The sequence below is a fragment of the Dendrobates tinctorius genome, unplaced genomic scaffold (assembly GCF_039654945.1).
Source record: "Dendrobates tinctorius isolate UK_male_01 unplaced genomic scaffold, ASM3965494v1 ptg000020l, whole genome shotgun sequence".
Taxonomy (NCBI): Eukaryota; Metazoa; Chordata; class Amphibia; order Anura; family Dendrobatidae; genus Dendrobates; species Dendrobates tinctorius.
The window spans coordinates 35,652,501-35,666,642 of NW_027361688.1; the positions used below are offsets into that span (position 1 = coordinate 35,652,501).

At 39.1% G+C, this 14,142-nt stretch overlaps 1 protein-coding gene across 1 annotated transcript in view; it reads left to right on the forward strand.

Annotated features, from left to right (window-relative positions):
* Nucleotides 1-13,029, forward strand: part of CSF1R (colony stimulating factor 1 receptor) — a 77,540-nt gene extending 64,511 nt beyond the window's left edge. The window contains exons 17-21 of the mRNA XM_073567995.1: nt 815-937; nt 2,961-3,072; nt 3,612-3,711; nt 4,430-4,535; nt 9,089-13,029. Coding sequence (XP_073424096.1) covers nt 815-937; nt 2,961-3,072; nt 3,612-3,711; nt 4,430-4,535; nt 9,089-9,196 — 549 coding nt within the window. The 3' untranslated portion in view covers nt 9,197-13,029. The remainder of the gene's footprint in view (nt 1-814; nt 938-2,960; nt 3,073-3,611; nt 3,712-4,429; nt 4,536-9,088) is intronic.
* Nucleotides 13,030-14,142: the final 1,113 nt, after the last annotated feature.

Below are 14,142 nucleotides of genomic sequence, written 5' to 3' on the forward strand. Positions count from 1 at the left end.
CATCCATAGGCTATAATGGCCAATTTTAGCGCAAAACGTGCGCATACGTGCGCATGCGCTTTTTTGCAGGGCCAAAAAATGCAACATGCTGCGTCTGGAAAATACAAACGCACACCCCAAAAAAACGCAGCGCATGAAAATCGCATACGTGCGCTTACCAGCGCGCAGGTATGCGCACCCATGTTAAATATAGGGGAAAAAACGCATGCGCAGGTATGCGTTTTTTTCCAGCACTAAAAAACGCAAATGTGAAACCAGCCTTAGCTATTGGGTTATTTCTGTGCTGTCTTGTGTATAAATATGTGATTCTTCAGATTTTGTATTAGTCTAGCCTGATGAAGAGACCTGCGTAGTCTCGAAAGCTTGCAATGTGTTACCATCTTTTCAGTTAGCCATTAAAAGGTATCAACCACTGAGGACTCTCAATTCTTAATATTCTACTCCCCGTTAGACCTCCTAGTGGGCTGACTGATTGATTCCTGGTTAATGCATTCTACAGCCGGCAATAGGTGGTGCAATAAGAGGCTACAGAAGGCAAAAGGTGGAAATTTTTTAACCTAACCCAATTACAAAAATTATTTTCAGCCCAAAACACATGCATTTAAGTAACAAAAATGTCCTCAAAGTTTGACAACCCAATTAAAGATGCCTGTAGTCTAATTTGCCTTGAAAATCTGGTGATAGACCTGACATCTCTGGCATTAGTGGCAGCCAAGTGGTCTTCAATGCAATATAGTTGGAATTTTTATATTCTCTGATGATTCACTGATGTATTATATTGGCTATGTACTAATATTTCTTACATACCATTTAGTGCATTCACAGAGATGTTGCTGCAAGAAATGTGTTAATAACTCATGGACGCCTTGCCAAGATCTGTGACTTTGGCCTGGCCAGGGACATCGAGAATGACAGCAACTATGTTGTCAAAGGCAATGTAAGTCTACTATATTTCTCCCCCAAATAATCATATTTATTCTTAAATAGATGCCTAACTACACACAGGGAAAACAGTTTACAACCTTTTGAGTTTGTACTTGGACCCAATGGGTGGATTAAAATGTATGCCTGACATTTATTGTTAAAAAAAAAAAAAAAGAGGAGAGAACGTTGATTTTTTTTTTTTTTTCATATACCAATTTACATTATTGTGCATTCTGCATACGAGCATTCAGGCAAACTTTATATAGTTTATTCTCTGAATATGTTGCCCGCAGACTACTATGTTATCAAATCTTGTCCAAGCAATGGAGCCATATATCTGACAAAATACTGAATAATCCTGCTATGTAATGTCCAAATAAAACTTTCATGCACAACGTAAATGATTTATACATTTTTAATTATTTTTTTTAACCTATAAAGAAGTTATCAATATACATATGTTTGCATTGACGGCAATCATTACATGCATCATATTTTAGAATGCAAAAAGAAAAATATCTATGTGCACCCTCCATTCCGACTCCACTTATGGAAGCTTTCCCATCCTACTGCACAAATTAATTCCATTTTAATCCCCCCCACCATACACTATTCTCCTCTGGCATTTAGAAAAATGGTGCCAAACTTCTAGATTCCCACCGATCAGTGCTCATGCAAACGTTTGTGAAACTCAGTCCAAGTACGGGCTGCAATGCATGAACTGTCTGCAGGGTTCCCGACCTTAGCACAACTTCATATAGGTCTTTGAGGCTATTGAGCTTGGGTCGGGAGATCTATAGACAGTCGAAGAATTGCGGTCCGTGCTCGGACAGAGTTTCATGAACCCTTATGTCAACTCCAGTCCTATGTCTCCAGTGTGAACGGAGCGGTAGTGCACACTTGATAATTTATGGGAGCAATGGTAACCGGAGATGGTGTGAATCAATTCACAACACCTGGTCCATCAGCCACGTCAGCAGCTGGACGGTAACCTTGAGCAACATCTTTCATCTGATGGCACCTATGGCTCTTCTCTTGATTAGCCGGCCTGGTGCAATGTCACTTGTGCATCATGCCACAACAATAACATTGTGCCAGGCCGGCTAATGAAAAAGTAGCTAAAGATGCCATCAGATGAAAGGCAGTTCTCACGGCTTGCGTCCAGTAGGTACAGATTACTGATGTGGATAATGGACTGGACCCTGCAAATCGATTCACACCAGTTCTAGTGGTCACACATTACCGCTTCCATAGAACCACAAAAGTGTGAATGGAGCAGTAGTGTGCATGTGTGACCAACGCTCTATCATTCCCAGTGTGCAGGAGAAATGGACACACTACCGATGATACTCAACCGTAAATGAAGCAGTAGATAGATGATAAATGTTGGTTGTGGGAGAACACTTCTTCATACATAAAGTGGATGCAAGAATTAAAAAAAATAATGTTTCACAGCTGCCAACTCCTGATTCTTAGGCCCAGTTCACGATCAGCAATTACGGGAGTTATTTGTTGATAATTTTCAGTGTAGAAAAACTGGTTTCGACGTCTCCTAAATGTGCTGACATGGTGCAGACTCCAAGAGGAACAATGTGCTCCTTGTGCCAGCAACACTGAAAGCGAATGTGCCTATGAGCGCTAAGGTCGATGCTGCATTACTGGAACTATTGCATCCTTGGTAACTTATTACAGTGGAATCAACAGTTTCACTTCACATTGATTGTTTACCACCAATTCTAGTTTTCTATAATGTGGCAAATTTCCCTATTTTACAAAATTAAATATGTAGAATAGTAAAAATGCATTAAAGATGTTCATGTACCAAGTGAGGATGCAACCACATGGTGAGCTAACTGCATGCTTCAAATCTTTACTACCAACTTGTAGCTGCACAGCCTCCATGTGCTGCCATAAAGGGATGGAGGAAATGTTAGCAGTCAGACGGCCTTACTATAGACTATTATAATATTCAACCCCATGCACAATTGAATGTTATTTTAATATACAATTTAAAAAAATAGTTTTTTTTATTCAAGGCTCGACTCCCAGTGAAGTGGATGGCCCCCGAGAGCATCTTTGATTGCATCTACACAGTGCAAAGTGATGTTTGGTCCTATGGAATCCTTCTGTGGGAGATCTTTTCTCTTGGTGAGTCTAGATCATTGGAGACCAACTCCGCTGACAGCTGAATATTTGAAGGTCAAACAATGACCTTGAGGTCATGCTAATCTGAAGATCCGTAATCCAAAAGTATGACTTGTATAGAGTACCAGAAGTGGTCCTGATTATCCACACTGCAACCCAAGTTTATAGAAGTCCTGTGTATTACCTTCTACAGATGCCCTAACATAAGATGTGCCATATGGTGCCCAAATAATACTGTGACATTGATAACCTATGGGATGTAACTGTAAACACAGCGTAGCTGCCTTTGCATAGGTTTCGACATAAAAGGTGAGATCTGGGGTACAAGCTCTAGGTGCGAAGGCCATCAGGATTCATGTTAGCCCCTAAAGTTTCACCTTAGACAAGTGATGCGTTCTATGTGACTGCATGAGTAGAGTAGCTTTGATAGAAAATGTGGAAATCTGGTAATTCTATATTCGCAAATAGTGTGAATTACAGTTTTGCACTTTGTTGTTTGACACGATGATTTAGTTTTGATAATTGCTGCTTCTATATTACAGGCAGGAGTCCATATCCTGGGGTTATTGTCAACAGAAAATTCTACAAGATGATAAAAGATGGATGCAAGATGGACTGCCCAGATTATGCTCCCCTGGATTTGTAAGTGAGAGTAAGATCTAGCTAGTACATTGGTGCTAAAATAACATAAAGCAGTAAAATTAAACCAACTCAACAAAAAGGACATAAAATTCAAAAGGCATCACAGAAAAATGGCAGCCAGACTTATCAACACCAAGACACAAACTGATCAAACTACAGCTCACACTCCTATAAATTCAGGGAGGGGTTGGTTGCTTAGTGTTAGAATTGCACATGGATAAGACTTGTTAAGGGCGCCAGTCATATGGATGTAGTGCGCAGTGTCCGGCTTACAACCTATTAGTGATGCCCATACTCTTAGATTAGTTGGGCTGCCCAGCTCTATTAATTCACACTTAGCACAGTCTTAGTCAAACCTTTCTGCAGAAAGGACTAAGTTATTGATGACCTATCCCTAGTTCTGCTGCCACAACAATCTGCTCGTTCTAGGTCCAGTAGTGGCCATAAGTACACAGACTACACAGCCAAATATAAGGAAGGGTCATCAATATCTTAGTACAGCCAGAGGCAACGAACAGGAGGCAAAAGCTACACAATAGGAGTTGTACCAGCCGCTACATGCTACACAGCAGGGGAACATTTGTAACTATTTTTTATTTTAAATTGTGGAACTTAATTATATTCCAAGATCTATTGGTTCAAATGTACTTTGCTCATTGGACAACCCCCCTAAGTAATATGGCCTTAACTGATGATGCATTCGCTTTGACAATCTTAGATATCGCCTAATGAAAGAATGCTGGGACTTGGAGCCTACTTGTCGACCAACCTTTCACCAGATCAGTGAACTCATCAACAGACAAATGAATTTAATCACAAACCAGGTAAGGTCCCATTTCAACAGGCCAACAACAAGTTTTGAACAGACTGACAACTGACTGCATTCAAGCCGATTAGCAGTCGTTTGAAAACCTGTTTAAACAGCCAACCACACTTCCATGCTCGCAGAAAGATCATTAATAAGAATATCATGATTCTTGGCCGCACATGTGCTGTTCACACTGAACGGTGTGCCACCGAGAACAATAATTTTTAAGCTCTAGGGTTTGTTCACACCTACGTCCAAATCGGACAAGTGCAATCCGATGAAAAATCAGACTGCACTCGGATCAATGTTATTTAATGAGAAAGTGCGGATCTGTGTATTTTTTTTCTCAGCTGTATTTGACATGCTGCCATTTCACAATGAAATCGGACAGTGTGAGAAAACAATCTAAGGCCATATGGACCATCATTATAGAATCTGATTTTTATGGATACATTACAATTCTATAGCTTAGGAAACTGTAAATGGTCCCGTAAAAGATTAATAGATGCAGAGTTAAAAAATGCATTGTGTACGGACAGCATACACAATACTAGTGAGAATAAAATCAACCCACTCTCCTGGATGAGAATGGGACAGACTTATAAGCTAGTGTGAGTGAACACTAAACATCATTTCATCTAACAAACCAGTTATTTGCTCGTTCATCATGTGATTGTTAGCCTGTGTTTTGATAGGCCAATAGGTAAGGAGCATTCATATCAGTGCTCATTCCGGATTATCAGCCAGTGTAAATGGACCATAAGACTGTATGTGCTAATAGAATGGAAATCACTCATGTAATTTATTGCTTGCACTTGCTGTTATTCAGATGTCAAAGAGCCAAATGTGCTGTTGTATGGACATTGCAGATTTAGAAAGTCTCCCATTCTGGTTCCTAATGGGGGATAAAACTTATCCAGGATTCAAAAACATAGTTGCTATCTTCCAAAAAACAAATACGTATGTGCACTGCTGCTGGGTCAGTAGTTTACAGCCCTACGAACCTCCTAACTGTTGACTGCTCCTCTTTTGATTAGCTGGACCTCTGCGACATCGTGTGTGCTTCACACTGCAGTGATGACATTGCACCAAGCTGGCTAATCAAAAGTGGAGTCAGTGATGCTGGCAGGAAGGAGACGGTTTGGGCAGGGCTCTCATCCATGGAATACTGATCTGGCCGGTGGACCAGGATCCATCCATGAGCTGCAAACCAAGGACAGATGTGATGCAGTATCTTGAAAGCAACAATGTTTTTCTTACCCTGGACGACCTCTATAAGAAATGCTCAATCTTCTTATGTAGAGAAAAGGAGACACAAAAGCGCAATAGGGTCCTATCCGCATTACAGGGAGAGATTACACTAAGAAATTTGCTCACCTGATTAGGATGAGAGAAAGCGTATAGTCTGGCGGCTGCTGCAGATCCACAGGTCCTCAACGACCAGAAGAAGTCACGTATTCAGGGGAATTTGTAGTTATAGTCCGCGCTGCCGCAAGAAAGTATTCCAGGAGATAGATGTCAAAGATTCACAGTGGTTTATTCTACGCGTTTCGGGGGTCTCATGCCCCCTTCGTCAGGAAATACCACATAGTATGTACAGGCATCACTCGTATATATAGTTGAGACAGGACGCTGGGATTCAAAAAAAACGAGCGCCAACAGATCAGATGACGCAATGTCAAAGTTCATAGTCGCTACAGGATTAACGGTTCACATGGATTGTACCACATAAAAAAAGAGAGAGTGAAAAATGCCGAGTTTCAATGAGTTGGGCAATAACTCACACTAAAATGAACCTTCAAGCATGGAAGCAGATACCTTACACATGGACTAACCTATGGGACAGGACAAACTCCTTATTTTAGGAAAGTCCAATGAAATCTTTATATTAGATGTGAAAAATAAATAAAATTGTATTTTATTAGTTTCTATTAAAATAAACTAAAAATAAAATCATGATAATACAATAAAAAAAAAAATTTTCTCCTAAAGAGATATATACCATAAGAATTGTCTGATAAGTATTATACAGAGACATGTAAAAAAAATAACTCTATAAATCGACAGCCGACACACTGTGTTAACGCTGTGTAGCAGAGTCAAGGACAATTAACCGTTTCAATTGTCCTAAATGTTAAAACAGGTCTGGTGAGTAGAAAAAAACTTCTTTTTGAAATCATTCTTTCCAGAGGAGCAGGAGTGAACTACCGGGCCGCACTCCCCATTGCAAAGGAAGGTGGGAGCGCCTCACTGCACAACGGCGGACAAGGAGCCGTTACCGCTTGACAGGTTTATTCCACTCCAGGATCGTGCCACAACGAATTACATGGCTCAGAGACCAAGGAGAAAAAGAGATAAGAAGGAAGGTAACCGCAGAAGGGGTTATAAACCGCAAAGAGTGTGATCACTCACCTACAAGGAGAATCTTTTTTTTATAATACAAATATAATCATAAATATAAAAATATAAATAGGGTGACAATGGAAAATGAGAGGCTTAATATCCACAAAAGACTCAGTAATTATCTATAAATATATAAAGTCACAAAAGGGGAAGAGGCATAAAATTACTAAGGATAAAAAGAGTTAGAATGAATTATCAAAAAATACTTTGACGGGGGAACTGCACTATTGGAATAAAAATCTGGCATTTTTCTTTATAAACACAAATTTATATCTATAAGTAGATCTATAAATTAGGCAAAAGCCGCAAGGTTTAAATGAAATCACTGAGGTTTTTATCTGAATTCTACTGCCCTCTTATGTGGAATGTGCATGGGTTTCCTATAAATATATTTTTATATTATCATTTTGTATGGTTTTATAAGAATAAGGATATGTGTACTTATAGATATAATTTCTTTGTATTTTTCTATACATATTCATGTGTTTGTATTATGATTAATGTTTATAACGAAAAATGCCAGATTTTTATTCCAATAGTGCAGTTCCCCCGTCAAAGTATTTTTTGATAATTCATTCTAACTCTTTTTATCCTTAGTAATTTTATGCCTCTACCCCTTTTGTGACTTTATATATTTATAGATAATTACTGAGTCTTTTGTGGATATTAAGCCTCTCATTTTCCATTGTCACCCTATTTATATTTTTATATTTATGATTATATTTGTATTATAAAAAAAAGATTCTCCTTGTAGGTGAGTGATCACACTCTTTGCGGTTTATAACCCCTGCTGCGGTTACCTTCCTTCTTATCTCTTTTTCTCCTTGGTCTCTGAGCCATGTAATTCGTTGTGGCGCGATCCTGGAGTGGAATAAACCTGTCAAGCAGTGACGGCTCCTTGTCCGCCGTTGTGCAGTGAGGCGCTCCCACCTTCCTTTGCAATGGGGAGTGCGGCCCGGTAGTTCACTCCTGCTCCTCTGGAAAGAATGATTTCAAAAAGAAGTTTTTTTCTACTCACCAGACCTGTTTTAACTTTTAGGACAATTGAAACGGTTAATTGTCCTTGACTCTGCTACATAGCGTTAACACAGTGTGTCGACTGTCGATTTATAGAGCTATTTTTTTTACATGTCTCCGTATAATACTTATCAGACAATTCTTATGGCATATATCTCATTAGGAGAAAAAAAAATTTTATTATTATATTATCATGATTTTATTTTTAGTTTATTTTAATAGAAACTAATAAAATACAATTTTATTTATTTTTCACATCTAATATAAAGATTTCATTGGACTTTCCTAAAATAAGGAATTTTTCCCGTCCCATAGGTTAGTCCATGTGTAAGGCATCTGCTTCCACGCTTGAAGGTTCATTTTAGTGTGAGTTCTTGTTCAACTCAGTGAAAGTCGGCATTTTTCACTCTCTCTTTTTTTTTAATCTTTTTCTTTTTTGAATGCTGTAAACTGAATTTGTCTCCTATAAATGAAAGACACCATTAATGTCACCAGTTAATAATCGTTTTATTGTACATTTTTATGTGGTACAATCCATGTGAACCATTAATCCTGTAGCGACTATGAACTTTGACATTGTGTCATCTGATCTGTTGGCGCTCGTTTTTTTTGAATCCCAGCGTCCTGTCTCAACTATATATACGTGTGATGCCTGTACATACTATGTGGTATTTCCTGACGAAGGGGGCATGAGACCCCCGAAACGCGTAGAATAAACCACTGTGAATCTTTGACATTTATCTCCTGGAATACTTTCTTGCGGCAGCGCGGACTATAACTACAAATTCCCCTGAATACGTGACAATCTTCTTATGGGCACTGCTGTAGCAATATGTGAAGGGAAAACCCTCCAACCTCCAGTAGAAGAGTCCTAGAATGAAAGAGGGCTGCATACTTCAGGCTTCATATATAGTGAAAGTGGGAACCAGTGGACCCCATCGAGATGTTAGCTATTGGGTGCTCTTCACTCCATGTACTCCTTCCTATGTGTTGCCCTACATTGAGGAGATAAGTTAGGATACCAGAGGTGACACCACCAAAATCATTAAGTAACAAAATGTCATTACGGAAATATATCTTCTGACCGGTTGTCATCTCTTTTCACATTTCACAACACATTTACAACTTTGTTTTTTTTTTATCTTAAAGGACTATGCAAACATCCTTCAGGGGCAGCAAGAAGAGGATGGTGCAGATACAAAGTGTGCCGATTCCCTGCAGCCCCTCATGAAAGGAAACAACTACCAGTTCTGCTAGTCGAAGACTTTGACAAAACCATTCCGATGTGTAGTAGAGTTGGAATTATATGGAAGGACCGCCACAATTAATCTTCTGAAATATTCATTGGGGCATTATTTTCATAGTTATTAAGCTAAGATGTCAAACAGTCTCTCTATTATCAGAATTGTAGGGAGATTGGAAAAATGTAGCATTAACGTGGTAGCACTGGAAAAGCAGATATGGAAAGGATTCACCAAATATTTGATGAACCATTGACAATCGTCAACTGACCAGCATCTCTGCAGAAACTATTAGCATCAACTAGGGAATCAAGAATACAAAATGTGCAAAAACAGAGAAAGGAGTGCACTTTTGTTTTTTTAGCAAATATATATTTTTTTACTTTTTACATTTGTAATTGGAAAACCAGATATTTACAGCATTATGTGTTCCTTAACTATAAATTATACAAGTTGTACGCCATCTGAGTTTGCATTAACAGTAGGATTCTTACATTGTAACCATGTGTGGCTTATTGATCACACATCTGTACATGTTAGTTTAGCCATACTCTTGATTAGCACTTAATTGGTCAATGGTAGGGATGAGCGGACCTGTGGATGTTCTCTCTTTCTATCCTAGGTGTCCGGTACGAACCCTGAACTTTACAGTTCGGGTTTGCTCATCTCTAGTCGACAGGTATTCCTAACAAACTCCTAAGTTCAGTTTAAGGTATCTATGCTACGAGTAAATACGATCAGGCTTGGTGAATGTCAACATGCCCAATCTTTAGTTTACCCTCAACATATGTCAAACAAATGACGGCCAAATATTTCATACACATTAGATCTTCTGGTCCTGCCAAAATTGCTTTGCTGATTTGTATTAAATTTTACCTTTCCTTACACAGATTTCAAATGGAATCAGTCACATTAGCTCATAGTCAGCCCCATGAACCCTACAAAATGGTTAGGGGTTCACCAGAAGATGGTAAATTTCGGAGGTGAAATTTGGTCCCCAATGTAAAATCTGTAGCCGGGTCTCCCCACTTTTATAACATTTGGAAAGGGTCTTTTAGCCATGTAAGAGGTTGGGTTACCTATATCCCTAGCTGTCATCTTTACAGTATGGACGCGTTAGTCGTAGGGGTTTCTTAAGACACATTTTACTTATTTCGGAATAATCAGGTTGTGAATAATGATTCTGAAAAATACTAATATATTACAGCTAAACTGAATTACTATATATGCTCGAATTCCTTAATTGGATGAAAATGGAATTTTATATAAGAATAAACCATTCTTTATAAGCTATCTTGGTATATGTCGTATTGGGATGTTTAAGGCAGCAGTTATCAGTACAAAGCTAAGTGATCATATATCACTTCTGTAGTGCCTACAGTATTATTACATATATCCTATGTATATTCATATAGAGAAACTAACACAGCCAGCATAAGGTCGCATAGCATTATGTCAAAATGTAATTGCAGCATGAATGAGATTATCAAACTATTAATAAAATATCACGTAATGGTCAGGGTTTGATAAGGGTTTAACTTTTGATAAATATAAAAGGAGAGTCCACTTACGACAACCCTTTTATGTTAGAAGAATCTCACAATAAAAATCTGAAGTCCCAGTGGATCCTAATCAGTTATAGGTAAGGCGTCCCAAGTAATTTTCATGGTGGCCCTTGGTTGAGTGCATGCCTGTTCCTCAATAGGGATAGATAGTATTAGTAGGTATGTGCCCTATACTATAGTTGGGAAATGAGGGCCAACAATGGACGTTCCTCTTTTCAGGGTCAGTCGTAGGGAAGCACATCTTTGAATATGCACATAGCTTATCCTATGTCCCTCCTGAAAGAGGCGCAACTAGTGGTTTTGGGCTCCTAAAACTTGCAACTTTTTGTGCCCTAAGCCATTGAATAATATTACTTTGTCAACTTTCTAAACAGACCACCTTATGACAATGTTGTTATTTGAGGAATGTGTGACTATATTCTTTTGGGATTATTTGGTTAACCTTAAGAAATGTGGGGGGTCAATAGAAGGTACCACCATTTATCTTAAGATAAGCCCTGCCCTTTATTGATAGAATGTTCGTAAAAGATAAGGTGTCCCTTTTAATTTCACATTTGATGATGAAATCATGTGTATTTCCTTACTAACAGCTACATGTACAGTCATGACAATCAGCGTGGAGCTTCTAATTTTTGATTACGCTTAGTTGTGATTAGTAATTGGCAAGTGTTAACTGGTAGAATTAATAACAGCAGTGGTTTAATATGTGATTCTATGAAAATTGATAATTGTTGAATATGGAACATTCAGAAAGGGATTGCACCCTCTGGCTCCTGCTATCATGTAATGATCTTGTGTCCTCCAACACAACATGACAATAGCCAACAACTGACCGTAGCTAGAGTATGAAATCGCAGAAACTAAGAGTGATTATAAATTTTTGTAATGAAGTTGTCCAATGAGGACGACCATTGTCTTTATGCCTTACTCCATGAGCCTAATCGGAGAGCCACTGGCAAGGAAAGGCTCTTGTTCTGGTGAACCCGAAACATCCAAATATTACATGGAAGACCGTTCGAATAATTGGCCACGATCTGTCATACAGCAGTAACCTCCAGCAGCCATTGTAGTAGAGAAGCATATCCTGATGAACCTTATCCTAGTAAAACTATATGCTGCATGGGGTCTGCAATGCCTGTTGGATTAAAGGGGGTGTCTACAATGAGAAAGTGTGTCTTTAAAGGGGTTGCCTTATCGTCATAAATGGGTAAAATTGCAAAGTGCTTGTAAAACAAAGCAACTTTGCAAAAACCCTCATGTTAAAAATTCTCTCTGTTCTTAGGAACAGGGGGATTTTTTATTTTATTGTGTAGAGCTCGGTGTAAAGGTTAAGAGCTACTTCTAGAGTCTATCAGCAGTGGTCAGAGCCTGCATTTGAAGGGTCTTTGCTATAGAACTTGCAAGTGTTGCTCCGAAGCTGGTCGGACTGTAGGATCCATGCTGTCAGCCCAAACTTTTAATAAGGATCGCAGAGTGTCCATGACAAGCGGGGAGCGGCGTTCTCCTGAAGATTAATAATGAGAACAACCCTTTAATGATAACAACCTAATAGGATTATCAACATATAAGGCAAACTAAAACTGCGTGGCCTCTCCTGGTACTGTTCAGTTACCCTTGAATTACAGGGTAATTTCATGCCTATAGTATACATGTACCCTGCAGGAGTTCTGGTCATCACTAACCTGATTGTTCTGAAAATCGGGTTGTCCCTTTTAAAGGGGTTGTCCATTTTCACTTATTTTATGCCCATAGGCTGAGAGATATGTAAAATAACAATCTGAGCCTTATTTACCCTTCCCAGGTCTAGTGCTGCCTCTCCACTGCTGTCCCAGTCCCCGTTGATCGACCAGCAGTGACATCACTTCAATGGTGCAACAGCCAATCGCTTAACTCATCGGCTTGTGCTATCTGCATGGGCTGAATGGATGAACTTATCGATTGGCTGCAGCGCTGTCAACATGACATCATCGTTACAGCCTAGCAATAGAAAGTGCGGCAGCACTGGACCTGGGGAAGATAAGTACGGCTAAGTCTATGGGTTGAAAACATGTAAAAAGGGAGAACCACTCTAACTATACAGTGATCATAACACCACATTTTTGCTTTTTTCCTAGTAATAACTTGTGTAATTTGACTTTATGTTCAGCTAAAGTTTACTATTAATTTATGTTACTTTTTGTTACTAATATAATTAAGATCGTGCTTGTATACCTGTATAAGACTTGTAAGAAGCCAATAACAGTATTACTTTCATTCTAAATAAATTTTTAATTTACTAAACTTATATGAATGTCGACTAATTTAATACATTACGTATCAGAGCATCTAACTCCAACAAGTAGCACCACACACTGTCCTGCAGCTCACAGATGCCCTGATCCAGGTGTGAAGAGATTCCCCAGAACACCATTTCAGCAGCAGGAGCATGCACATACACACTGCTGAGTCAGATTAGATTGCAGGACATTATTATCTCAGTTTAGGCAATTGAACCTTCCACACATTGCTTCAATGAAAGTCAGTACTCCTCCCAAAGCTGCGTTTAAGAGATTTCATCCAGCCAACCAGTACCTTTCCCAGCACTGGTGATGGTCAAAGAACACCACTCTTTTTGCTTGGCCTTCTGGTTAGACCAATCTAAGGAATTTTCATAATTCTGTTCTGATGTCCAAGTAATATACACAGCACACATTTATTTTTTTAATGTTCACTTTTCACAAATCTGCCCACTTGGATCTTTCCGATTTCTGCTATGGATGTACATTTTGTTTGTGAAGCCATCAGGATCCTCACCCATCTACAACTCCTTGATGGCTCTTCATTGGAAGAAAAGAATACCTCAGTGGATGCTTGGGTGTCAGCTGGAAGGCTGGCTCTTCCTAAGCTTCAGGATGACTCCACTTCTTAACTCTTGATGTAGCCTTCTTGTCTGGAGGCATGGGATAAAGTTTGTTGGGCATCTTTCTTCTTTTGGAAAGGGCTTGTGATAACAAATTTCAAATTTTGTGTAGAAATCTAAAGAAAGAAGAAAATCATAGTCTTGGGCAAGCTTAAGTTGCCACGAAGAACAGCAGCAAAGTGGAGAATGTTTCTGGAGCTCAGGCATTTGCAGCTCTTCAAAGATGTCAATCACATACACCGGTATTAGGAGCAGACTCGACCATCAACACATCTTTATTTTGGAGCACTGAGATTGATGCAGGAAAATGGGGAGACAAGTTACAATCCAAGTCAATTTCCATGTCATCCCGAGAAACCAGGAAGAAAATGGTGATTAATCCGACAGGTAATTATGTTTCCAGAAATTCATCCTAGCAGCACAATGGAGGTATTCCTTCTTATCCTTATGAGGACAGGAAACATATGAGAGGTTGAAAGACCCCTCCCACTCTCATCC